Below are 27,498 nucleotides of genomic sequence, written 5' to 3'. Positions count from 1 at the left end.
TCTCTTCATTTTAGATGTCAAAAGGGTTTTGTGGCTCCCGGTGTTTTCTTATGTGGGAATCAGGTCCAAATGGCTCTCTGAGTGTTTAAGGTTGCCGACCCCTGGTCTAATCCTTGTTTCTTGGTCTGAGCAGCTCTCTTGCTTTTCTTGGTCTACCTCAGTGGTAATCTCTTAAAAATCTGCTTCTTAATCTCCTCCAAACAGTTGATGTTGCGATACATCTGCTGCTTGAACTGCTGTGGTCCAGCTCTACCTGAGCACAGCTGATGGTCTATTGCATTAACACCACGATGACACTGAACACATGACATATGAGGAGCCTTCACGGTGCAGCACGTCTATGCCGTAGCGTTGTGGTGAAACAAAATGGGGAGGATTTTTGTGTGTTCAGTTTTTGAAGCCGGCACATTGCTGTTAAAACTAAATGCTTTTTACCAAGCTTATGTAATATGAAGTTATCGTCTACAGACTACATGTAATTAGCAAACAGGAGCTGGTACATGCCAATACATGCAGAGGTGATCAAGCCCCGACTGATACGAAACAGTAATTTTCGGTATCTGTTCTTTAATTTTTTTCTCTTTATGAACCATTTCTGTAAAAAAATAAATAACGCCCCATGTAAAAACTATAGATAGAGGACAGTCCATCCATTTCTAGCCTGGTGTAGCCAGAGTCACTGGTTTTATTCTAAGTGTAGTGATGCAACTGCTGCTCCACAAATGGAAAAAGTTAACTCTACACAAGGCTCAGCTGTTAACTGCAAACTTTTCCAGGTGACGACCTCGTGAAGCCGGTCAACACGTTGTCAACAGTTTGTAAAGCTGCTATCGAGGCAAACGGTGGCTCCTCTGCAGAATCTCAAATACGAAACAAATTCAGCTTTTGTTTACATGTTTTCACTACAAAGCTCCATTTGTGGTATTTCATGGTTTTCAGATGTCTTCAGTTTTGTTCTACAATGTAGAAAATAGTGCAAAAATAAAAATAAAGAAACGTCCTTAAATAACACCAGTCAAATTCTCGACTTATACACTCCACAAGATGTACTTACAAACGTGGTGTTTGTCAGGACAATCTCGGTTTCGTTCGTGAGGATGTTGAACTTGATGACGTGGCCGTCACTGTTCCTGTAGATGACTTCAGAGTCTGTGTACACAAAGAGAGGGAACAAAGAAACAACAGCGTTTGAAGGGAGCCGAATTTGAGAGCTGTCAAGAAATATACAGAGAAAAGCTTTACAGCAAACACGAAGCAAAAGCAGCCATCCTGGATGTTTAGCTTTCCCGAGATACCACTAAAAAAAAACAAAAAAAAAAAACATCATTTCAGTTTCATTGTTCCCTCAAATTAAACAACAGCAACGCCGACAGTCAAGAGCTCCGCGTTAGAGCAACAGTTACGTAATGTGATTAACTGCGAGAATCAAAAGTGAGATTTAGCTGTCAGGCACAAGGAAGGAGTTATTTTTTTACGTCTTGCAAATAACACAACATGTTGTATATTGATGGGAACAACACTGTGTGGCCCGGCCCGGAATACATCTTTTTTTTCTAATGAGATGGATTGGCTGGACGTGACTGCATTGTTTGCTTTGTGTCTGAGCTAAACACTGACAAACACGTCACAGAATGTTGGGATGAACAATGATACCTCCGTGTCGACACAACGGCTTCTTGCATCCACGCTCTTAAATCATGTGGATTTACACATGCACACAGGTAAAGACAGATAAATATGGCAATGCTAAGACTGATATGAATTAGGAATCTTAATGCTCAGTGCGCTGACAGGAAGAAAAAAAAAAAAAAACTGATGGAAATATTTCTTTCATTTCAGGTTATTCAAGAGGTAAATTAACCCATTTTCAAACAGCCTAGCCATGGAAAGTGGATTTCCATCATCACATGCTGCAGGTTCGCTAATTAACACGAGCACGGGGAGAAAACACACAATTAAATGTCAGTTTATTTATGTTTCACCTGTATCGAATTTACATGTATTAATGCAGCTGGATTTCCTTCATTCTCGCTGACATTTTTTGTCAAGAAAGGAAGCAAACAGACGAGCTAAAGCAGCCACAAAATGTGACCTCCACTGCTAGAAAAAAAAAATTATCGCTTAACAAACAGCGAGGAGTGTCGTGAAAAACTCCAAAATGGACGCACACACAGGGATTGTTGAGTGACAGAGAATAACACATAATGTTATCTACAGTGGTAGAAAATCAACCCATCGACTGTGGGCCGATGCAGTTAGCCGCCAGAAATAACAAAGTTAACCTTAAAATCTGATGCGCTCCAGGAATTCGCCCAAAGATCTTTTTTGGCAATGTCTGCTGGACCGTCATCAGTCCATCCCTCTGGTCCGGAATGAAATATCTCAACAACTACTAGATGGACGCTAATGAAATCTGGAGCGAACATCTATTGTTCCCAAATAATAAATCATTTTCACTTAGTGCAATTATCAGGTAAAAATTTGTCCAAAATTTTTCAGATTTATATCGTTTCAGTTGGCCCACCCTTCAGTCCGGAGCGGGCGCCAACAACGCCGCGGCGGATCAAGGCGAAAACCGGTGGGAAAAATTTTCCATCAGTTCCGAACAACAAAGTACACGATGCCCAGCGGGGGAGGCAGAACTTTGTGTAAGTTTCAGAAGCTTTGTCTAAGTACGATTTTCAGCATTCTGCCCCAGAAACATGTGCCGTATGTATTTATCAAAGAGACGCAGCAGGCTAAGAGTTGCGGTCTGTGTCTCGTTTGTCCAAGTGCCGCGAGGTGTGTCTGCCTCCCCCCACCCGTCCCATATGCATTCAAAGGCCGAATTATTAAGCTGAGACATGCTAGCAGAGGTTAGTTATGTATTTTAGCAAGGTAATTTAATGTGGGGAAATTATAAATACTTATAAAAAGTGCTTAACTAATTGAATTAATCAGTCCTTTCCTGACAGGATCTAGGAACCCCAAATGGGTACAGTTGCTTCTCAATTGGACCCAGCATCTCTTCTGTCTTTTTCGAAGTCTGCAAAACACTTGGTTTCTTCATCTGTGTGCTTTTTATGGTTGTAAAGAAAACTTTCAGCACCGATTGCATTTTACCTCCCCCGGTGTTGCGATCCATAGTGAAGGACAAGTCAATGCAAGAGGGAGGGGAGTCGTGAGAACCTGTTTCTTCTTGATGCTTCATTTGTGGCGGCACTTTTGTTCAACAGCTAGCAACTCGGAGTTTTCCAATGTCCTCCAGGTGCTGCAGATTTTCTTTTCCGTGACTTTTTTTCCCTCCCCTGCATGGCTTGCTAGCGTGGCCCTGTGTTCTGGAACATCCTGCTTTACAAATTAATCATGGCCTGTGAATGATGCTCCAATATTACTAGACTGTTCACATAATCAGCGACTTGATCACGTTCACAAGCAATATTTGTTTAAATGAATGAAATGCAACAACATAACATTGAACAGGTCCGAATGAATGCACTGACAGGTCGGCACACACAAGATTACAGCTTATTGATCGCACTGACCGTTGTAATGTGTTAAAAGGCCTTTTCCAAAATGCAACGACTGCCAACATGTTTGAATGACACAAAGTCATCACTTGCTTGGAGTCATTGGCAGCGTGGCGTTTGACGTTACAAAATTAGTGCCAAAAAGGGTTCAAGGAGAAGATAAGATCGTCAAAAGAGCAACAGTAACTCTGACACATGATGATGTGTTTACCAGCCATTATGATGACACAGAGAGCGGTGAAGTGGTACAAGAGACTGTCACTTATAAGCGTTGAAGGATTTCCGAGGGCGCGTCCTTGTTCAATACTGGATACAACCTTTGTTGCTGTAAGATTGACGTGCACATGTGCAAGCTTCATATATGATGTGATTTGTGTCATATGTGAAGCTCTGAAGACGGCAGTCAACTGACAAGATGTCAGCTTATGGAGTCTATTTATATTTATGGGTTTTCCCATTTTGGGCACGTTAGCTTCTACGAGAACTTGTGGTTACATAAACCACCAACGCAGATGTTCTTATCCGTCCGTAATTGTCGGGCTTACTGATAGAAATAAGGCAGCGTATCTCAGCGATGTAACAGTGAGTGGCAGTTCCTCATTTTGACATGACAGCTTTTTCCACAGTTTCTTTGCACTGTTTTGTTTGCAGCCATTCCAGTCTGGTTTCTTTGTACATTAATGCCACTCTGTACATAAAAATGGTTGGAATTCCACAGATGGAAATGTACTGTTTGGTTCTATCAACAAGATCTGCAGTGTAAATAGCAAAAATGGGTTGCTCGTCTCTTCCAAAAGAATTACAGATCATGATTGGTTTTCCTCTTAATGATGTGGCAACACTATGATTAAGGTTAGCTTGGGACAAAAAAACAAAAACACTTCTGTAAATACTTGTTTACCAGGCTGACTGTAAGTATGTGAGAATATACAGTGTGTTGGGGTAAGGTTCACGTCTGGGTCTCTGAGCTTATTCATCGCCACTTGGAGTCAAATAGTGATGAACAGCTTTACAAGTAGCAGCTGTCCTTACTTAAACCCCGCTGGTTAATCCCAAACAGCTGCCGATGATGTGTTTGGATCTTTGGTGTAGTGGTGTCTGCTCTGAAATCTGGGCCTACATCATCACTTTAGTGATACACTGTGCGGAAACAAGTCTTAACTTGCCGGCTTTTCTGTTCTCCTTCTGGTCAACAGTGGACTCCAAATAACTGAGGCCGCTAGTGATGTACTTCTCCTTTGCATTTAGTACATTACATCCATATAACAAATCATATAGGTTTAAGGAACACTTTTGAATTTTTAACTGAGCTGCACGGACACCACCAGTTTGTTTGGACCCCATGAGCCATGTTCGCCCATCGTAATGTTACAACGATAAACGTTTGGTTGTGGTTGGGTATCTGTGGTTGAAAGCCCATGATAGTCAGCTCTCCTTGGTCTTTTTAGTCAAAGCTCTGATGCGTGTTTGGGCTTATTGTCCTGCTGGATAATATTAGGGCTGGTCCGAATGCTGTTCTCCGGATATTCGGCCCCAATTAATGACGAATATCCCGAATATTGGGGGTGCGGCGTGGTGGTGGTGGGTGCGTATTCGTTCCACTGGGGGGAGGGTTGCTGGCGCAGCGCAGGATCTGGCAGGTTGGAAATTAGCTACTAAGACCTGTTTTGATGTGTAGGTGAGCGGTCACGTGGGCCCAGCATTCGGTCAAAAGGGGCGGCAGTGAGCCGGCGTTTTCTCCATCAGCAGTCATCATACTGTGTCCTCCATCAGCGGCGTTGGTGGGGGGGTTGGAGACGACTATTTGGAGATCAAAAGTGGTATCCCGATTCCAGCACAGCGAAAGAATAGTCAGCTATTCAGCTAGTCGGGTCCAGCCCTAGATAATATATTATGATTATATGTAATGTTCCCTGCAGCAAGTTTCATTGTGGGTTTCGTCCACTGTGGTATCATTCCATTACTGTCAGTAATCTCTAACTAGGATCCATTAGTTATTAGGACTTTTTTCCCGTCATCACCTGTAAAATGCTGACATGTCTTAGCCCAGGTGCTTTGTCCATGTCTCCCGAAACGGTTCAGAGACTCCTTGTCCTGTGAGACTCTACTAGACGGTCGTCTTCTGACACAACTTTTGCTGACGGTAGCGTCTGCGTTTTTCTGACTTAGTCAGGTCTCTTCTGTCTTTGATGAAGTCTTTTTTTTCTATCTCTCAGCGAACAAAGCTCGACGTATTGATCCTCTGATAGTGTGCTTACTTATGGCGTCTCTGATCCTGCGTCGGATACAACTGATCCAGTCTCCACAGTGTTTTCGAGCTCCACTCGCTGCCCCTTTAGAAGCCTTCAGTCGAGCCGTGATCTGGCTCTGAGAAGGGATACGAAATCTGAGCTTTTGCACAAAGACACTGACATGTTTAATGCCACATTTAATTCAGTTGGATTGCCGACAGAGAAATACAGCAGAACCTGTCGTATTTCTTCTTTATTTTACATGTCAGAACTTGCTTTATTAAATATTTCCAACTTCTCAATTAGTCTGTGTCCAGGCTTACTTGAAAATATGACAGAGCAATCTACCTGGGTACTGCTTTGTCTAAGTTCTAATTGTTCAGGTGGTCAGCTACGATATAGTCCAAAAATGTAGAGAGATCCTTTTCAAAATTATCATCACAATTTTCATTTAACGTTCAGGAGTGTTACATTTCAAATCAGTGCGTACCTATTGGGAGAGAAATTAATATTTAGAGCTGATAAAAAGGAACTCGTTCCAGTGATCTTTAAAACATTACCATAGGTCTCTGCACTGCTCTGCGCTTGTCTCCTTAAATAATGGAATGTTCGCAGCTGAAAAAGAACAAGCTAAGGCTCTAATGTATAAGTAATGTCCTCCGTCTGTAACCGGATGAATAATGAAACACCTCGACTTTTCTCTACCAGGCTTACGTGGTCTTAAGTAATGGTCACTGTACACGCCACATGCTACCACTGCAGCTTCCGTGTGAGTCATTTGAAAGCAAGAAAATGTGAATTCTCTTTAAGCAAAAGTCACTGCGGCTCAGTTTGACAGCACGCAATCGAAATGCGTCTCATGTTATCCTGCCTTTCATTTTGTGGCCCGAGCAGTTTTTCAGACACAGAATTAAAGTAAACAGTGTTTTTCAGTGGATGCATTTATTATCCACGACTAAATCAGCTCCTCCTCTTTTCTTTAAACCTGTGTTTCTCTCACTTTGTCGCTGCTGAAGAGAATTGTATGCCAAGAAAGGGAAGGTGGTGGGTGTCTTTGTATGCGGACTGCATGTTGGCACAATGTGCAGCTTCGCGGTGGAGACAATGGTGCTCGTGCAAGAACCGCTTGTATGAATAGTTTATAAATGCTTTTAATTCTCACGTAGGTGTGACTGAAGAAAATTAGCGGCTTCACCAATTCTGTCATTCTCTGAATGAATTTCCAGACTTGTCACACGAGTCACGCGCAGCCTGTCTTCCTAGACAAGCGAAAAAATGGATTGATTTACTCAAAGTCAAAGCCGTCTTATCTGAATTAACCTGCACTTTAAACATGAAACAGGCATAAACTAAAATGAAATATGTAACTAAAGCAAAGTAAAGCAAACTTAATACCCTATCCATCATAACTGCTGGCTTGTTGAGAGATGTACTGAAATGAGTCTGACAGCACGTTTTTGTCCTTCATCACCTTCTCGTCCACATCTGTCTGCTGGTTTTTAGCATTTAACTAGATGTTAAATTGTTCCCTCTTTAAGCCTGGAACACGCTCAGAGGAAGTATGACTTCAGAAAAGCATGTACAATGAACATCTACATGATTCACTCATGATCACTGAGTCCTCCATGTGATGTAAGCCAGTTAAAACAACTCAGAGTGGTTCCATGACCGAAGTAGTCGACAAACATGCCGTCTGTAGAGGAATGTGAACTGTCATCTTCACCGCATTGAAGACAGAAGAACAAAGACGCAGCAGAAGTGTGCAACCTTGAAACACTAACAAAGATCTTGAACCATCGCGTCTGAATGAGAAGCTCGGCTGGAACTTTGTGGACCTGCTGGTTGCTTTCCGTGGACAGGTTATTCTAGAATGCAACAACATCTGAAATAGAGTTTTTGTAACTGTGTACATTTAAGATAAAAGTTTCACATTCTTTGTCATGAAGAACTAAAAAAAAAAGCTATCAGTGTTACACAATTCTTCGTGTCGTGATGCACTCGTTCAAACTCGTAACACGCACCTACTCATACATCCTGAGGCAAATCTTGTCAAATCTTGGCAACGTCTATGCACAAAAAAACTGTATACAAAAGTAACTTTGGTGAAAAAGATCCAGATGTGCAACTTTTGCATCCAGTGGTGGGTGTAGGGTAGAAGAGGGTACGTGGTTTGAAAGTGTTAGTAAGTCTTAATGCTGCGGGGTAGAAGCTGTCCTTGAATCTGGAGGTTCTGCATTTCCGACTCCTGACACATCTGCCAGATGACAGGAGTGTGAAGAGGTCATGCTGTGGGTCGCTGATCATGCTTTTGGCCGTTCTGAGGACTCTCTGCTGATAGAGAGATGGGACAGTTGTATAAGTGCGAGGCCGATTCGATCACTCTGCAGATGCTTACGATCAAATGTGGCGTTGCCGTACCGTACTGTGATGCTGATGGTGGGAATGGTCCCAACAGAGCACTAGCAGAAGCTCTGGAGGAGCGATGGTGGCGGTTTACAACACAGCCTCTGCTGTTCTTCCTGATTAGCTGATCGATGTGGTGGGTCCAAGTGGAGTCGTGAGGAATTTGAAATTGCTGACTGTCCCCATCACAGACCCACTGATACAAAATGAGTCAGGGTGTTGATGGCTTCCTTCCTTCTACAGCTCACCTACTTTGTCTATTCAGCTGTTGTTTTGATACCACAGCACCAGGTTTCCTTCCTCCCAAGGTTTCCAGCCTCATCATTGCTTCTGATGAGGCTCTGGCCTGTTGTGTCATTCACTCATTTGAGACTGTGAATATTTTGGGCATGTACACAGCATGGGACTAAGAATACGAGTTTGAGGGATACCAGAGTTCATTACAATCATCCTGGAAGTGATATTTTCCATCCTGAGACTGTCTCCGGCAGATGAGGATGTCTGCAATCCAGTCTCAGAGTTTGGGGTTCAATTCAAGGTTGAACACTGTTGTGGACCGTAGATATCCTTATTTTCTAGATGGTAGAGGGCAGTGTAGAAAGCAATGCATATGGCATCCACTGTAGATCTTCAGGGCGTCCAGTGTGGAGGGTTTATAATGACGTATGTACTCTATAGACATTCAAGCAGGCTACTGAATATTTCATGGGGATCAGGACGATGGTTTGAAAGCAGGATGGAAGTGTGACTTGTGTAAGTGGAGGAATTAAAGCGAAGACATCAATGAGACGTACCTGTGTAGCAATAACGTCGTTGAGATGTTAATTGTTTTTATATTTATCGTGTTTTTATCACTACCAAACTTGCTGTCTGCTAATTATTGAAAGAATACAAGGTTCTGTTGCGTGACAGTTTGTATTCTTTGGTAACGTACCCACACATGAAGCACAACAGGTCGACGTTTTTGGGGTAATGTGTTATGCTAATGATGAAAACTTACGCAGCTCGTTATGAATGGATGCTGTTCACCAGATTGAAATAACAGATTTGCAAAAGGTTTGTGCAGAAATGCTACACTGATCAATTAATTAGTTGCCAACTATTTAAGGAATCACCAACCACTTTGATAAAAAAAAAAAGTCCAGCACCTTAAATGTGAATATCTACTGCACTGTGTTTTCTTTGCACTCCTCTATGACAGTAAACAGAATATCTTTGGCTTCCGTCTGCCGTCTTGGGCTTTGGGAAACATTGATTACCTAAGAACACAGCAAACAGGATAATCGAGAATAAAAACAATAGCTGTTGTGCAGCTCTAACCTTGAAACACTTGTACGAGCAAAATAAAAAAGGGTTTCGTCTTGTTTGAGTTGAAACAATATATTCAAACAGTATGCACCAAAGTCAACAGAAAGACGTGTTCAGATGTAAATTTGCCTGTAAATAAAAAAATCAGGTTAAAGGTGCGTTCCAACAGAGGCTGAACTGAATATGCTCAGGCACATTTCCACAGATATACAGTCAAACATCGGCCGTCTGGGCAAATAAACACAGACGTTCCAGCGGTGGAATATGTGTGACTGACATAAGGCAAAAATTTGCTTTGCTTTCTGTCTGACCACGCATTAAGTGAACCACTGCTAAGCCGCAACGACAATTTAGCTGCTCGTATCATGAAGATGCTGTCAGGGACTGGAGACGGGAGGAATGAACGGGATTTCTTGGCTGTCAGAGGCAGCTCTGTCCATTGATAGCCACTCGCATGACATCCAAATGTGGACATACTGTAGTTACACTGCCATTTTTTATTTTAAAGAACATTTTTGTGTCTATCTTCAAGGAGAAACGACGCGAAGTCCCGCCGGTCATCCCACATTATGTGATGCATGCTTGACACAAAGATTTCATTCCACCACATGACTGTTACCGACAGCAAAACACACAAAAAAAGGTGCCGAACAAAAGTGCGCATAAAAATCCAGCCACATTGTCAACCCCCTGCAAATACTAATAATCCCTTGAAATTCTCTCCTAGGTGAGTGTTTATTCTCAGATGATTGGTAAACAGCCATACACATGATGGCTTCAAGAAAATAAATGAGGTACCGTGGGTAATGATATCTCCCCTTTCCGGCGTCGGTGCTTAGTGAGCCACGAGACACACTGTAATTTTCCTTTGAAAACAGCAGATTTATTTGGGTTTTAACTGTCCGGCTCCAGAGTCTGCTGCCCACATAACTGCCATAACTGTCAGGAAATAAGAGATTAATTCTGCCAACTGACTGCAGGCAGAGGCGGCAGTAAGGAATAAAAAAAAACATCCAATGCTAACTATAGAAGCCTGCTGGATTATAGTGGGAAGGAAATGTAGATCTCAGACTGTTTGGCGGGACTGGCGGTTAGGTGGAGGGGGCTCAGGTCAGCACCCGACCAAGGCAGGAACACACAGACAGGGCCAATAAGAACTATGTGATGAACTATATGAGTAATAATGTGTCACGTTTCCTAATCACATCCCTACTTCTAATTACTGGAGGTAGGTGCTGAGCCTAAAGTGTGGCTCTTTTATACTATCTGTGAAGTGTCTTTGCACTTTCTTCTCTATTATTTACTGTAATTCTTTGCTTGTGATCCGTCAACACACGGTATTTTTAACCACTATTTGACCTGGGACTCATTCCCATAGTCTGAGCGAGAACGTACGAACCCTGGGCTATTTCCAATCCGATTTCACCGCCTTTACTTTTAAGCTCTTGGTTATTATCAGAACCATGCAGTACTTTTTTTTTTTTTTTCTCCCCCAAACAGTCTATCCAGATCAATCAACGTTGGATATCTAGGCTCGCTGTTGCCGTTCTTGCCCACAGGTGAGCTGCTGCGCTCGCCTTTTGATCACAACGTTTGAGTCGTCGCAATGAAAAGCAAATCCATCACGTTGTGTTTACTTTTCATACAAAGCTACATGCTGGGAACAATACAGAGCAACACCAAGCAGGACTTATTCAACCAAGAGGCAGGAAAATGAGCAAAGATTTGACTTTGGACGCAGAGCTGTAAGCAGGTTTAACTATGATTACATCTGATGTAATTTTAAGACTATTTTTTGAAATAACGTCTGTCAGGCTCTGAGTGTCAATGCTACAACACTTTGTGATACTTTAAACAACAGTGTGCTGTGTTGTGAATGAGCTCCATTTCAAGCTGGTGGTGGCTGCAAGCACAAAGCATGAATCTGTTTTATTGCTAAATGACCTGTAATAGTTGTGTAACTCATCACTCATCAAACTAAGTATGTTTATGGTAAAGTGGTAATACCTTCTAGCGGCTAAAGTAGTTGTGAAGGTAGGAAACGAGGAGGTCATGTGGCACAGTTATAGAGCCATGAAGTCTGCATAGTGAGGAGGTTGGGGTGGATGGATCGGTTGACAAAACATTGACCTTGGACACAGGAGAGTGCTCCATAAACTCAAAATATGTCTCTAATAATAATAATAATAGTAACTGATCAGATTTATATAGCGCTTTTTTCTAGACACTCAAAGATGCTTTACACTGTCAGTTATTCATTCATACACATTCATTCTGGTGGTGGTAGCTACAATTGTAGCCACAGCTGCCCTGGGGCAGACTGACAGAGGCGTGGCTGCCATTCTGCCCCTCCGACCACCACCTCAAACAATCCATTCATACGCATTCACACCAGGCAAGGTGGGTGAAGTGTCTTGCCTAAGGACACAACAACCATGAAACAGGTTACAGGGTGGAATCGAACTGCCGACCTTCCGATCATTGACCGACTCGCTCTACCACCTGAGCCACAGCCGCCCCGTAACCATGACAACAAAGTTTCGCTAATCTTAAAAAAGCATTCGTTTTTGTTTTTTAACTCAAGACAGGACCATGTTTTTGTGCCCAACCAAACCAGGTCTTTATATTACCATTGTCACATCATAAAACCGTTTTGTCGCGTCACAGTTTTCATTCATTCATTCATTCTGCCCTACTCATGCTATCATTTCAAACCAGCCACTCCCACCTTCCCCACTTCCCCACCTGCTGCATCACCTAATCTCCCCCGCCTTGCTGCCCACCTGTTCTGCTTATGATTCTCCCAGTACATATGATTGGTCCACTGGTGCCAGATTGTCACTTTATGCTCATCATCTTTGCATCCCATCCAATCAATTTGTTTCCTGCTGTTTTCTGATCTGTCCAACTTCTGGACTGAATTTGGTTTGTGTTTGGTCCCTCTTATTTGTCTGCTCTTTTTTCTTCTGGAACTTTGCTTGTTTTATTTCAATTAAACTTTGAATCTACTTCTATCTGCCTTGTTTTGCGTTGTGCATTTGGGTCTCTCTAACTCAACACTTAGGAATATCTCCTGTCACTGGTATGTTTGTATAAGAGGACAGGAACCAACCAAACTGCCTTCGACGCCCAGCACATTACCCTGCACTTGACATAAGAGGCTATCTTGGCATGAAACTTTGCCATTAGGCATAATTATAAGCAACTGTCTCATACGAATACAGCTTCTAGGGATACTGGACTGTGCTGAAATTGTGCAAATCCCTGCAGCTAGAAAAATGGAAGGTTGTTATAGTAACAGAATAATGACCGTGAGTTTGGAATCGCATGTTTAACAGTCACTTACGGGCATAATTGTGAATTCACTTCTCAAATGTTTTTTTCAATTCTGTCTTGCACTATTGCTGCATATTTGTGCACTAAAAACAACCGTATGCCCTTTCCATACTACTCCTGATACAATGCATATTCCAACTTAATAGTATCGTGCTTGCCACATGCAATCAATTTGCAACAGCTACCTGAGCTGCAGAGTCCTCGTTACAGGTTGGAAACAGTGAGGAGCAAAAAATTTGGGCTGAACGAGAGCCGTACTGCTGCCAGATGAGAACGCACTGTTGACGGAGTGCAGTCTGGGGCCGAGCGGGAACTCTGAGCACAATGCAATATGCATAGAGCATACTGAATTTTTTAGCCAAGGTTGCGCAATGCCTGAATGCTGCGTCTGCGGTCCCTAAGGTTTCACCAAATGTCACAGCTGGTCAAGCTCAAAGCCAACTTGTTAAAGATAGAACACGAGCGCTTGGTTCTGCAGATGCTGACAGTAAATATGGCAGTATGTGCCGGAGTGTAAGATTCAGTGCGAGTCACTGCCAGCACCGACAGTGTTTAATTAAAAATAGCACCTGTGATTCACTGCCTACTCACTTCAGATTTCTTGTTGATGAACAAACGGCAGAGGCAGTTTCCCCGGCACTGACAGACAGGAAATCAATGAATCTGTAAAAGGTCTTGAATTAGATTTCTTTTAAATGCAAGTCTTCGAAAGTCTTTATTTATAAAAGGTGACCTTTTGATACGATGCAGACCCATGAGAAATTACATCAACACGTATGTATCCTACATAAGAAATCTCATCATCATTCTCCTCTAATTGTACGTCTGGCCTGGTTTTCCAGACTGCCACTTGCATTAGTGATTTTCTCTGAAGATGAAATGATTCAAGAAGCAAACTAATTGCCCAGAAGATTTCTCTTCATCTGTGTTTGGTATCCAATAGAAGCTGTCCATTGTAATACCTTCCATTTCTGTAAGTCCCATGTTGTGCTGCTTTTCAGCAAATTGATGAAATGAAAATTAAAGTCTGACATGTGCTCAGAGTGTCTTATTCACTTTTTCTAGTTCAAAATTTCAGAAACATGGTTCATGTTAGGATGACTATATAACCGCTGGTTTCAGTCCTGTTCTAAATGAGCTGGTTCAGTGTCTGAAGTTTTCAATACTGCTGAGCTGCTGATGGAGAGGTATTGGGCAGGATTATACAAAGTTTAAACTGGATGACAGTAAAATTCTCACTGGCTTGTAACACCTAGCTTCTGCTTTACACCTCCAAGGTTATAACAACCACAAAACCCAATAAATATAGATTTCCACCATGTGGGATCTTTTTTCTTGGCACATGATGGCCAATGTGTGACACATATTGACTGAGATGAGGACTTTTTTATGCAGTGACAGCTTCAGCAAGAGATTATAACAAGTCTGATGAACTGTTCAAACGTACAAAAGTTGTTGATGTGTGGTGTTTACATGTTGCCATCATGCACCCTTAGTTTTTGACTTAGCAGTGTAAGGAACAATATGATATACATTAAAAAGCATAACAGCATAAAAGTTCTCTGCTTGTGTGAGAAGCAGTCAGGTTGTTTGGGTCTAATTATATGTGAGCCTGGACTGTACTTTCATGGTTCAGGTTAGTGGAGTTGACTCACGTCCAGAGAGGAGAAGGCAGAAGAGGAGAAAAGGAAGCTGTTGGCCCTCCGTGAGGAAACCCGACAAATGGAGGAAAAGAACAAAGAGCTCCAGGAGAAGAACAACCTCCTGGAAGCAAACAGCCTCCAAGAGCAAAAGATGGAGCTGGAGATAAAACATCTGGTGGTGGAGGAGGAGACAGTCCTGGAGCTGGACAACCGAGCTCCAAGATCTCCTGGTCAAGAACTCAAGATGGAGACTTTTCAAGAGGCAGACAGAGGAGGAGAGACAAGAGATCAAAGAACTGAAAGAAGAGAAAGAGAAGAAAGAGAGGGAGCTGAGAGAAGAACGAGAGCAGAAAGAGAGGGAACAAAATGAAAAAGAGGAAGAGAAGGGGCTGGTTCTTCTGAACAAGTCTCCCCATCTCCCCCTCCTCTTGTCCTCACCCTTTCTTCCTCCACCATCACCGTTCCATCATCTCCTCCATCCTTAACCAACGCTCCATGCATTCTCTTCTCCTTCCTTCTCCCTCTTTCTTCTCTTTCCTTCACCCTATCTCCCTTCTCTCCTCATCCCTAACCCTCTTCCATCCCTCTCTCCCTACATCTAACACTGAACATAACAGAGGTACTGAATCTTAGTAAGAACTCAGAATGAGGTTTGAAGGTGTTTGTGAAATGTGATGTAAACAACAGTGTTCAAATATATACCGTGTGCAAAAATGTCAATGAAAACAATGTCATATATATTTCTATAAGGTGAAAAAGTAGCTGCTCAAGCACAAACAGTAACCACAAAAACCCTCAGAGACCATAAAGAGAAATAAAACTACCTGAAAAACACCCACAATTATCAAAATCACTACAGCTAATGCTGGATTCCTGCTACAACAGTCATCTGAATGGAAAGATGTTGGAGCGTTGGAACCAAAACGGAGTGTCGGGCACAACAATTGATCGTTTTGTTCTGTGTACCGTATCCAGGCTGATGACAACCGACGCTGCATCTCAGACATCTTCCAATGTCAGGACAAAAAAACTGGCATGTCTCACTTTTTTATTACCTTCTCTCCTTTCATGTGGCATCATCAACAACCTATCATTTGACCGATAGATGTGCACACAACAAGGACGGGATAAAGGACTGACAACCCACAGAGTCCTCCTCATGTCCTCTGTCTTATTTAGGCTTCTGTAAACAGCCAATTTCAAGATGTTTCTGGTATTTGGCACCTCCAACCTTTAGTTGTGATGGTAAACTGCGGTCAACTAATCGCCTGATCCGACACAGTCATCATTTAATCAGATGAAAATATTGTTTGTGGTTTTTACCATAGACTATATAAAAGATGGACGTAGCAACCGGCCCTGAAAAATGAAGCCAACCCGGAAGTGTCAAAAAACAACCTCCGCCAGCTGCTGGCTCCAAAAAGTCCTGGCTCCCACAGACTTGAATTGGAAAAGAAGTGATCACAGATCACGAAATACTGCATTCCTACAGCTCAGGATTNACATGTTGCCATCATGCACCCTTAGTTTTTGACTTAGCAGTGTAAGGAACAATATGATATACATTAAAAAGCATAACAGCATAAAAGTTCTATGCTTGTGTGAGAAGCAGTCAGGTTGTTTGGGTCTAATTATTTGTGAGCCTGAACTATCCAGCGAGGAGAAGGCAGAAGAGGAGAAAAGGGAGCTGTTGGCCCTCCGTGAGGAAACCCGACAAATGGAGGAAAAGAGCTCCATGAGAAGAACAACCTCCTGGAAGCAAACAACGCACACCTCCAAGAGCAAAAGGTGGAGCTGGAGATACAACATCTTGTGGTGGTGGAGGTGGAGGAGACAAACCTGGAGCTGGACAACCAGGAGCTCCAAGATCTCCTGGTCAAGAACTCAAGATGGAGACTTTTCAAGAAGCTGACAGAGGAGGAGAGACAAGAGATGAAAGAACTGAAAGAAAAAGAAAGAAAAGAATGAGAAGAAAGAGAAAGAAAAACGAGAGCAGAAAGAGAAGGAACAAAATGAAAAAGAGGAAGAGAAGGGGCTGGTTCTTCTGAACAAGTCTCCTCCATCTTGCCCTCCCCCTCCTCACCCTTTCTTCCTCCACCATCACCGTTTCATCATCTCCTCCAGCCTCAACCAACGCTCCATGCATCCTCTTCTCCTTCCTTCTCCCTCTTTCTTGTCTTTCCTTCACCCCATCTCCCTTCTCTCCCCAATCCCTTCCTCTTCCATCCCTCTCCCCCCCTACTTTCCCCTCTTTCCTCCCCCAAAGAGCAGCACGGTGGATCAGTGATCAGCGTTGCAGCCTCACAGAAACTCTTCCACCTGTTTCTGTGGTGAGTTGTTGTGTTCTCCCAGTGCTTGTGTGGGTTTTCGTCGGGATCTCCGGTTTCCTCCCACAACTCTAAAACACAACCCTTAGGCTAATTAGATATTCCCCCAAATAATTCAAATAAAACCAAAAAATAAACCAAAAGAAAACATATTTCTGCATGTGTGTGGTTCTACTGAATTATTACAACTGCAGCTCATTCTGGCTGCTGGTTGTTGCTGTTGTACAAACACTCGTGGTTTTAACATCGACAGGACTAAAGGTTTCTGAAGGGTACGAAGATAGGGAAGTGATTCATTGATCATTTGCAGGAAAACAAATTCTGTCAGCAGCTACAATCACAGGTAAGATCCGACATCTAACACTGAGCATAACAGAGGTACTGAATCCTACTAAAAACTCAGAATAAGGTTTGAAGGTGTTTGTGAAATGTGATGTAAACAACAGTGTTCAAATATATACCGTGTGCAAAAATATCAATGAAAACAATGTCCTATATATCTATAAGGTGAAAACGTAGCTGCTCAAGCACAAACAGCAACCACAAAAACCCTCAAAGACACCATAAAGAGAAATAAAACGACCTGAAAAACACCCACAATTATCAAAATCACTCCAGCTAATGCTGGATTCCTACAACAGTCATCTGAACTGAAAGATGTTGGAGCATTGGAAGAGTGTCGGGCACAACAATTGATCGTTTTGTTCTGTGTACCGTATCCAGGCTGGTGACAACCGACGCTGCATCTCAGACATCTTCCAATGTCAGGACAAAAAAACTGGCATGTCTGACTTTTTCTATTACCTTCTCTCCTTTCATGTGGCATCATCAACAACCTATCATTTGACCGATAGATGTGCACACAACATGGACGGGCTAAAGGACCGACAACCCACAGAGTCCTCTTAACGTCCTCTTTCCTATTTAGGCTTCTGTAAACAGCCAGTTTCAAGTTGTTTCTGGTATTTGGCACCTCCAACCTTTTAGTTGTGATGGTAAACTGTGGTCAACTAATCACCTGATCCGACACAGTCACCATTTAATCAGATGAAAATATTGTTTGTGGTTTTTACCATAGACTGTATAAAAGATGGACGTAGCAACCGGCCCTGAAAAAGGAAGCCAACCCGAAAGTGTCAAAAACCTACATCCACTAGCTGCTGGCTCCAAAAAGCCCTGGCTCCCATAGACTTGAATTGGAAAAGAAGTGATCACAGATCATGAAATACTGCACTCCTACAGCTCAGCTTCTTATTAGTTTTCATAGTCAAATCCAGAGATCAGGTGGCCAATCTGAAAATAAATCAATACTGAATTTTTAAAAAATGGTCAACATTTTGCGGGACAAGGGGCGTGGCTGGCTTGATTGACAGTCGGAAGTGACGATACAGACGAAGCGAGCAGAAGGCGGTAAATGTGGGCGGGCAGAGAGGGCCCGCTTCTCAATCCGTCTGACCAATCGCTGCTCCTATGGCTCCGCCCACCTCCGGCGATTTTTGCGTCACTGGCTCCAAAAATCCAAGATGTCAACCAGGAAGTAGCAAAACCCTGGCTTCATTTTCTCAGTGCAGAAACCAACGGGTGACGTCACGGTAGCTATGTCCATCTTTTATACTGTCTGTGGTTTTCACATGTCTCATAATCCCTCCATGTGTAGGCACTATGGATAAAAATGTCCACCTGACGGTTGGCCCACCACCTTGTCCACGCATTCAGTGCCAACATGAGGCTGAAAAGTGTAGTTTAAAGGGAAATATCTTGGTGCTATCACATGGACGGTCAGCAGATATTCAAGTTCCATGGAGGATGCATTCTTTTTTTTTTTTTTTAAACAATAAATGTATGAGTACAAAGATTCAGAAAGCTCACCACACATTCAGGCACCAAACAACGTAAAGCAACTGAATTCTCAGTCACAAGAGATTCTTTTCACATATTTACACTCGAGTAAAAACTAAAATCTAAACCGAAAGTAAACTGACAAACAATACTCCATTGATCACATCGACGTGCTGTTCGGGGAGCTCATGTAAAAGATTCCACGCCGTCTAGCAGCGGAGACGTATTGCTGCTCTGCTTTTTCTAAAGAGCACTCAATTTGCAGACTGTGTAGTCGTGCATTACGGCACAATTAAAGTTCGCAGCCATTTCTCACTGAATTTTCTTCCGCGTCCGCTCCAGTTGAGATCGCTTAAAGAAGCTGCATCCAATAATGTGCCTCCCATTGCTCTGAATCAACCCGTGTGCTGTGACTGACAAAACAAGAGCAGACATGAAGCTTAAATTACACCCACTCCCTCTAACCTCTCACTTCCCACCCCTCCTCCCCCACGAGTAACATTCCCTGATTAGATTAGAAGATTAAGATATGGATTAACACCTTCTGTGCAATGCGAACCTTTTAGACTTCATCAATAAAGACATTTAATTAATTACCGAGCCTTATTTAACAAGCCGTTCTGAATCACTCCCATTGACTCGTTGGGTTCGTGTCCGAGGACCCTGCCTGGAATTTTTCAATATGAGTCCACAGATACCTGCAAGAACCGTTCCAAACAAACGTGGGGAGATTAACCGTCCACTTCTGGCTGCTTCGGTTTCGGCGGCGTATTAGCCTTGTCCATCACGGCTAATGTGCCCATTTAATCCCCGCTCGTTTTAATTCTTCCACCCACGTAACATGTTAATGACGGCACGCTTCGTTTTCATCAGGACTCGCAGATAATTTACGAGAAAGCGGACGGCTGGTTTTATAAGCCTCCTCGTCGGTGTGCTGCCGAGCGCCTCCTCCAGCCCCGTCCTGCTTTGACTCCTACACTGCAGGACGTGCGAGCAAAGAATGAGAGCGGCGAGGAGAGGAGCATGTACTGAGGACATAAAACATGGAGCTATTTTGTGTGCGAGAGAGAAAACCTGCTAACTGGAGCGTCTGTTTTAGTGACGCATCTCCTTCCTAATCGTCACCATCTTCTAAAAAAAAAAGCCGGTGATCGATATCTTCTCTGGGAAATGCTAAACTCTCCCTTAAAACGAGGGCTCTTCCACTTCAGGGAAGCGGCCGAGCGTTCTTCAAAGGTGCCTTTCTTGCCTCCCAGCCTGCACCTGGATGCTGCATTGTTCCGTGCAGTCAGCAGTTCTGCCTGTAACCTGCGCTTCCCCTGTGGCTCTAACAGGAACACTTCCATTATCTCAAGGTCCTTCATCACTAGGTCACCTCCATGCATACAGTCACGTCAGCGTCATAAACCGACTGTATTTCTGCATGATGGAACGCCTTTTTTTTTCGAAGTCAATATTTCAGCTGAGATGGGCAAAGTAGCCACGAGGAGTCAGTTACTTGCTCAGTATTTGTGATGTTCGAATAAAGATACTGGTTTATGATTTAGTGGCGTAATTGTGTGCAAGCTGTGGTCTGTTAAGAGCAAGTTAAGATCGAACGTTCTGACTGATGATCACGCTGTTTTATTCAAAATATATGAAGTGGAGTAAACACAAAGTCATACTAACTGCTCTATAGTTGTTGACAACTTGAATCCTCACTTAAACATCCAGACCCACGTGGAGAAATCCATCACTCTGTTCCACATTAGGTTTTCACACTCATATTCTCAACCAGCATTTTCATCATTGTTTATATTTTATATTCTATGTTTGTTGTTGTTATTTGTTTGTTTAGTTAGTAATAAATGTTTTGTGCGTACACAGTTGTTTCCTGTGTTTTCTATGGCTTACATCCAGTCACTTTACGTATCTTATCTTTAGTTACCTAAGCTCTAAGTTAATTCCCTTAACTTTACAAAACACTCTTGACTGATCACCAAGAGTAAACAATGTATTAGAATTGTTGTGCTGACTCTGAAATTATATCTGTGGACGAATAATTTAAAGGTTGGTATTAATAATTTTAATTCACGCAATCACTTGCTTTGGTGTGGAAATAGGTACATCTTATTTTCCACACTAAAACCCTACACTGGTCAACTGATGGCAGCTTATGCAGCTTCTTTAATTTATATTTCTGTTCTCGGGTGTTGCAAAAAAAATGCTCAGGTAAGAAAGAAGTAGAAGAATTCTTAACCCTGCCTGAAAAACATGATGTATACAATCAGACACATTCAGTGCACACATAAACCACCACGGATAGTAATTTATGCACCAAAAACGCCAGGTGTAGTAAAAATTATACAAATTAAATGAATTAATTTCATATATGAAAATTGCATTCTTTTTAAATTTGTCAGAAGGCTCAATAAACGCTACATTTTCAAAAATAAAATAAAATAAAACAAATTCTGGCAATTACGGGGTTAATATTAGACCGCAAACCAACTGCATGTTATGGCAGCACAAAATAATAGGTGTCGTCCAGTGAAATTCCAGACGTATTAATCACTATTTAACACACTCAGTGGACTTCATGAACTGCCAGGGGACGAGAGAGGATAAAAGCCCAGCACAGTCTTCTCAGGGGAAATCCTTGCATCCATGTGATGAGCAGAAACAATATGACCACTCACAGAGGCGACGACGTTAACAAAGGCACATGTCGGCTTCTAGGATGTATTAAATGCTAAGTGAGCAGGCGAGTGTGGTGCATACACGAGCAGGTCTAAAGACAAAACGGCCAGATGAGTGAATCACAGCAAAGCTTGAGGGTTCATCAGCGGTCAGTTCGAATGAACTGAGGTCAAACCATTGATGGTAACGACGCTAAAAGCAAAGGTCAAAAAGCTAGGACCTGAGTACCAATTTCATACCACAAACATGTAAATGTGAGCTGGCATGACAATAAAAGTTCTTTGAATCCTTGGTCTTAGCTGACAAAGGGGCTATTTTGGTAGAAAATCCTAATATTGCACCGCTCATGTCAACACTCAAAGCATTGTTCACTGCAGCACATAACAAAGCTGCTCATCATTTATTATTTTTTGTCTCATTGGTGAGTATGCGTTACCAAGGTTATGCAAACATTCACATAAATTTAACAACAGAAATCCATTATGAGCTTCCTGAAAGGTTCGCAATGGATTTAATGGTAGTTTAGCATTTCAAAATCGCGCTAAACTCACATGTCTACCATCCAAAATTGCATGTGTCAGATCCAATCTCAGGTGTAAATGCCATCAAGAATCCATCCTACCGACACATTAAAGCATGAGGAAGAAAACCAATATGAGGCGTAAGAAGCTGCTAAGGACTTAATCTGATCCCTGATTGGTTTAACTCCAGAACACACGTGAATGAGAAGGCGCTCACTCTGTACGTTTGCACACAGACGTTTATATAACACAATATAAAACACAGACTTCAGAGCGTGTTGCCCCGGTGGATACCAGGATGTTTGCCTTCATGCCTTTCCCCTTCATAAGACTATTAACTATTTATTTTAGCTTCCCTCCACCGAGGAATTTGCATCTGTTTATTTATTCTCATTATTCCGCTCATGGTTTTGCAGTTACTTTGCTCTTTCAGCGCTGTGGGAAAAAGCGCCGAGCGAAAAGTGGATAAATGGATGCGGCCTGGTCATATTTAAAATTACACCCGACGAGTGCGCCGGCCTCTTCCTCGACTGACATGCATCACAGACTCACTTTAATTTGGATCCTCTGCATCTTGTAGCGAGCGCTGGCTTTTATTTTTTTTCTCTAAAGTGGCTGAGTGTTGCTTAAAGCTTCCTGCTGCATAGTAAATAAAGCGCTCTTTCGAACCTGCATGCAGCATAATCTGAAAGTCGGCTTAAAGACAGACCTGAGCCGCAGCTGCACATTGACTCCTCTCGGTGCTTCCTGTGATGATTCACAGCTGATTTACATCGCAAAGCAAGTGTCGCCGTCGAGGTGCACTTTATCGAAACTGCTCGTCACAGCAGCGTTAATAAAAGCACATCTTAGGAGGGAAAGTTCATAATTTCTATCATGTATTCGTCAGTTAGCCTCGTGGTTACCACCGGAAGCATCGAAATAATTATACTGTTTGGACAGAATGAAATACGGTTGAGCTCTTTTTATCGATCCACGTTCCACACAGTCCATCACTCTCTGTTTTTAAGAATCTTTTTTTTGAATGGCTTCGGAGTTGACTTGCAGGCAGACAGCAGGGTGATAAGAAATAGTGAATCAGGAAAAAGTTGCAAGAGGTCTCAAGGCTGTTCCCCCTTTATAGAGATGATATTGTCTCCGCTGCATCTGAGCGCCGGTGATGCTGTTTTGTACCACAGTGCAGGTACAGTAAATCCTGCTGCCAGATCTCTTCAGCCTGAGTATCAAGCCGCGCTCGATGAGCATAAATTAGTTTTTAATGCAGATAAAAAGAAATTCATGAGCCAAAAAATATTTATTTTTTTTTTGTCTTCTCCGCTACGAGTAGCACAAATATTTAAACAGTCAAATTTGTTAGAATTTGGATTGATGAGAGGCTGATGTTTAAATATCATGTGTGCACGCTGGTGAATAAATTAAAATGATACTTTAAAAACATGGTTTGCAGGAATAAATCACATTATTCACTGCATTGTAGAAAAATGCTTATTTGCTATCAGTGTTGGATCAGGGCAACATTTTCTACTTGGATGAATCTGCTGTGACTCCTAAACCTTTGGACGCTGTTTATCACTCTGCATTAATATTCATTAGTGGTGATAATTACTCTAGTGATCACTGTGAGCTGTCTGCTAGGCCTGGATGAGCCTCCCTCTCTGTACAATAGATGCCGGGACTTTTTTATTTACATTGTGAATGCATGTATGTTTAGTACCTCCTCGTATCGGTCGTTGCTCAAACGACTGGATTACTGAGCTTGGAAAACCCAGTTCTACTCACCTGCAGAACAATCTAACGCTGGACTAATTTGCATCCTGAGGGCAACTCGGGTTTCTAATTCCATCTTATGGTTATTGCTATCTGGGCTTCTTGCTCGTGCTCCTGCATCGTAAACGAGGCCTCTGGATCTAAATGTATTCACAGTTTAAATAAAGGTTTAAACGGACGAATGAGTGAATGAATGAATGAATGAATGAATGAATGAATGGAAAAAATATATGATTTGCCATGTTCAAAATAAAAAAGCTGTGGCTGCGTAAAGATGTTGTTACACTAAAATAATGTACATTAAAATAGATCTTAACACTACAAGTAATATTTTCTATCAACAGTGCATCAAAACACAATATAATGTAAAACTCCAACCCAGTCTCAGGGCAATTCGTGAAATAGTCACGAAACTTTATCCATTGTTTCGTGTCCTGGGACATGATTTGGCGGTGTAAGGTTCATAAATGAAGAACAATTTATGCTGAGTGGACATAGTGGAATATTGCAGGAAAATATGTTAATTCATATGTTCAAGTTAATTTGTTGAAATATTTATAGTGCTTACCTGAGTAACAGTTAACATTTATGTCTGCAGAATTATTATTTACACATTTTCATTTGTGTGTGTACAAGCAGCTAAGTTAATCTGTGACTCTGCTGTTGTATAGTACACTTGCATTTGCCTAGTTTGGTTCTGCCTCCTCCTGATTGGTTAGTTCGGTCAGGTGACAGTGTGTGTCAGGAAGTTGTTGTGGACGCTGGCATGTGAAGAGTAAAGATCGCTGTTTTGAGAAAGAAATCTGTCTCCATCCTGTTGTCTCATTATTAATTAGAGTGATCCATTAACCATCAATGAACCCTCACATTACAGCAGTAATGCACCTGAACATTGGATACCAACCACCAAATCAATAGAAGAAGAAGAAGCAGCAGCAGCTAGGCTAGCAGCTAATGTAGACAGCCTTGACGAGCTAGCTAAAAGCTGCACAAAGCTACAGATACATGCCCCACCTCTGCCCTCTCAGTTACAGCAGTGAGATTATCCATCGCTGCGATCACAGTACATGTTCCGGTCGCTGTTTTCCTGCATGTAGCCCAAACAGAGTAAAAGCACTTATATTCTACCACAAATAAACGATAACTGCTATGAACGATATCGTTGGGATCACTTTCAGAGCGATCTCAGAACAGCTTCTCTCTGCCTGTGTATATTTCTTGTCTTTTTTGAGTGAATATAGACACATGTGGTTACAGAATGTTAACGTTGGTCAGTGTGGGTGCACACATCTGTATAGTGATCTCTATAGTTATTAGTGTGGACGGGCCAGAACAGTAAAACTGGTTAATGCCTGACTGTTGGAAGAAAACAACAAAAACATCAGTGTATGCGCTGTTTAATGGGGAAAAATGTGTCCCAGACATGAAACATAATTCAAGTGGAAATGTATTGGTTTGAAATTCGTGCTGGCAAATCATGTCCCAGGACACGAAACAATAGATTAAGTTTTGTGACTGTTTCACGAATTGCTGTAAGACTGGGTTGAACACTCGGGAAGACAGTTATCTCCTTTTTGCAGTGTAAGACATACATTTTCATTTTTTTTTTTTTCACGACCTACTTGATGCTACTTTGGACGCCACCTTCACCTCAACCTGCATCGTAGCCATTACGGCATCTCCCACAGTCTGTCCCTTAATAATACCAAAGTAAACCAAGACACAGAAGAACCTTTCCCACAGGAACGACATATATGTAGTGTTTATTTCTGCATGTATACACTAGTATTTATTTTCTATTTTTTGATTGACATTCTTCAATTGAAAAATTGCAGATATGGAAATGTTTGTATTAGATCCTTTTTTTCCCCCCTTGCTTGCTTTTTTTTCAAATATTTTCTTATATAATTGCTTATTTTGTGCACTTGCTACTGCGATAAAACAATTTCCCTTGTGGATCATTAAAGTTAATCTCAGTCTAAGGAAACCTGGGATGCTCAAAGAATAAACAGAAGCACCTCTTATGCAATCCTGATTGAGGTTCCTCCTTTTTGTCCAACATCCCAGAGCCAAACTGCAGAAGATGTGTCTGGTGGTGTACAAGACTGATGACGGATGCTTCGGCACGTTTGACCCATAAGATTATCTGTCTGTTTCTAAAGCTGGTTGGACCCTGAAGTAAAGAACACGACTGCACTTCCAGCTATACACTCTTTAAGTCTAATACAGTATTGCAGGAAGGTGTATGTTGGATTGAGTCTAAATCAATATTTATTAAAGTGACCCTTTGAGATATTTTCGCTTGTCAATCAACTGAAACTTTTAAAATGCACCGCCAAGCGTCGATGATGTCAGAGGATGTGAGCGGGGTGGGGAATGGGGCCACTATAGAGGCTCCTTTGTCTCGAGAAGTCTATATTTAAACCCGCCATGTTTAATTCATCGTCAACCGTCGTCTTTTCACACCGGCCCTGTATGTGAGACGGAACGTCAGATGTACTGGGGGGACTTAATGAAGTGAAATGTCACAGCCCTATGGCGGGGTGGCGCAGGTTATGGATGGGATATGAATGTCACTCCATAATGCATCGGCCCCTCGCGACCCAAGGGGACGGCGGCACGGAGGGCTGTGTGTAAAGCAGATATAAACCGCTACCGCCAATCCATAGTAAGTGGTATTATGTCCTATCCAAGGACTTTTTTTTTTTTAATAGCATTCCCGATAGTTGGGACATTTCAACACCTCTGTCTTTGTTTCTCTAAGCTTTGAACTCCCACAGACTTGAAAATTGCCCGAGCCGGCCAATAAATCACTTGTGAATATGAAACCTTAATTGGGTTGTGCCAAGACGTCTCTGCCTCGCGGTTCTGTCATATCAACAAAACGCCATACAAAGACCGCCGACCGACGAGAGACACTTTGCAAAAGAGCGAGCAGGAAGCGCGGAGCAGATCAATGCATAAACATGGAATAGTCTGATTGCTGGCCTCCTTTGAGGATTACATGAGGATTAGCTGACTGTGAATCGCTTGACCCCTGCAGGCGCCGAAGCCAAGAAGCCCTGACAAATATTTTATCCAAGAATGCGAGTTGGGTTAATGGGTCTTGTTTAGCAGACGCTTAAAACGAGGTTTGGTTAAAGAAGCGCTGTTGTAGTAATGAGGAGACTAAACCCGCAGTGTTAGTTTCATCAAGTTGGGATACTTGTTAAAGACAGATTTTTAAAAGCAAAGTTAAAAAAAACAACAGAATTTTAATTACTGGGATGGGTCAAGCCTTCATTTGGTAAAAGTCCACTTACGGGTTTGGAAACTTTTTGTTCTAAACTTGAGTGTTCCAGAAATGCGGCACAAGCAGTTTGTTTTTTGATTGTGGTTAAAAAAAACGAGGACATTTATAGCAACAAAAACTTGTGTGGTCATGGTTAAGGTTAGAAAAGCTTTTAATAAGAGTTTAAAGAGACCGGCGTTGTTTGCTGGCAGCGCACCATCTCCTGTGATAAAGGTACTTCATTTCACTTTTTACCTGGAGAACACCGTGAGTCTGTAGCCGGGTGCTCATCAGAAAATGCAAAGAAAACACAAGTTGTTAAATCTAAACCGGCCTTGTAACTCTAAGAATGAACGCTGGATGATTCAGTGCCTGGAGATTTACATCCATTGGCAACTCTGACAATGAACATAAAGTGAAGGAACTAGCGCGTCCTTTATGTGGTGTAAAAGTGTAGAGACGAGTTCAAACACCACTTAAAGTCATAAATCTGAAAATTATCATCACGTCGAAGCATATTTTTCATATGCTTTATCCACAGATTGAATTGATTTATACACTGATCAGCCACAGCATTAAAACACAGTGAAATATTCTACCTTTGACATTAACATAGATGTTACTTGGACACATACATTTAAAGACTTTTGAAGGCCAAGCACAC

General features: G+C 42.2%; 1 protein-coding gene across 1 annotated transcript in view; it reads right to left on the bottom strand.

The window, feature by feature from the left end:
* dpp10 (dipeptidyl peptidase like 10) overlaps positions 1-27,498 on the bottom strand; it is a 114,267-nt gene that overhangs the window by 65,253 nt on the left and 21,516 nt on the right. Inside the window, exon 3 of the mRNA XM_008298324.1 lies at positions 1,055-1,149. Within this exon, the coding sequence (XP_008296546.1) occupies positions 1,055-1,149 (95 nt within the window). The remainder of the gene's footprint in view (positions 1-1,054; positions 1,150-27,498) is intronic.

The sequence above is a fragment of the Stegastes partitus genome, unplaced genomic scaffold, assembly GCF_000690725.1.
Source record: "Stegastes partitus isolate 25-593 unplaced genomic scaffold, Stegastes_partitus-1.0.2 Scaffold1305, whole genome shotgun sequence".
In the NCBI taxonomy this organism is placed as follows: Eukaryota; Metazoa; Chordata; class Actinopteri; family Pomacentridae; genus Stegastes; species Stegastes partitus.
This window is presented reverse-complemented; position numbering and strand designations above follow the sequence as displayed.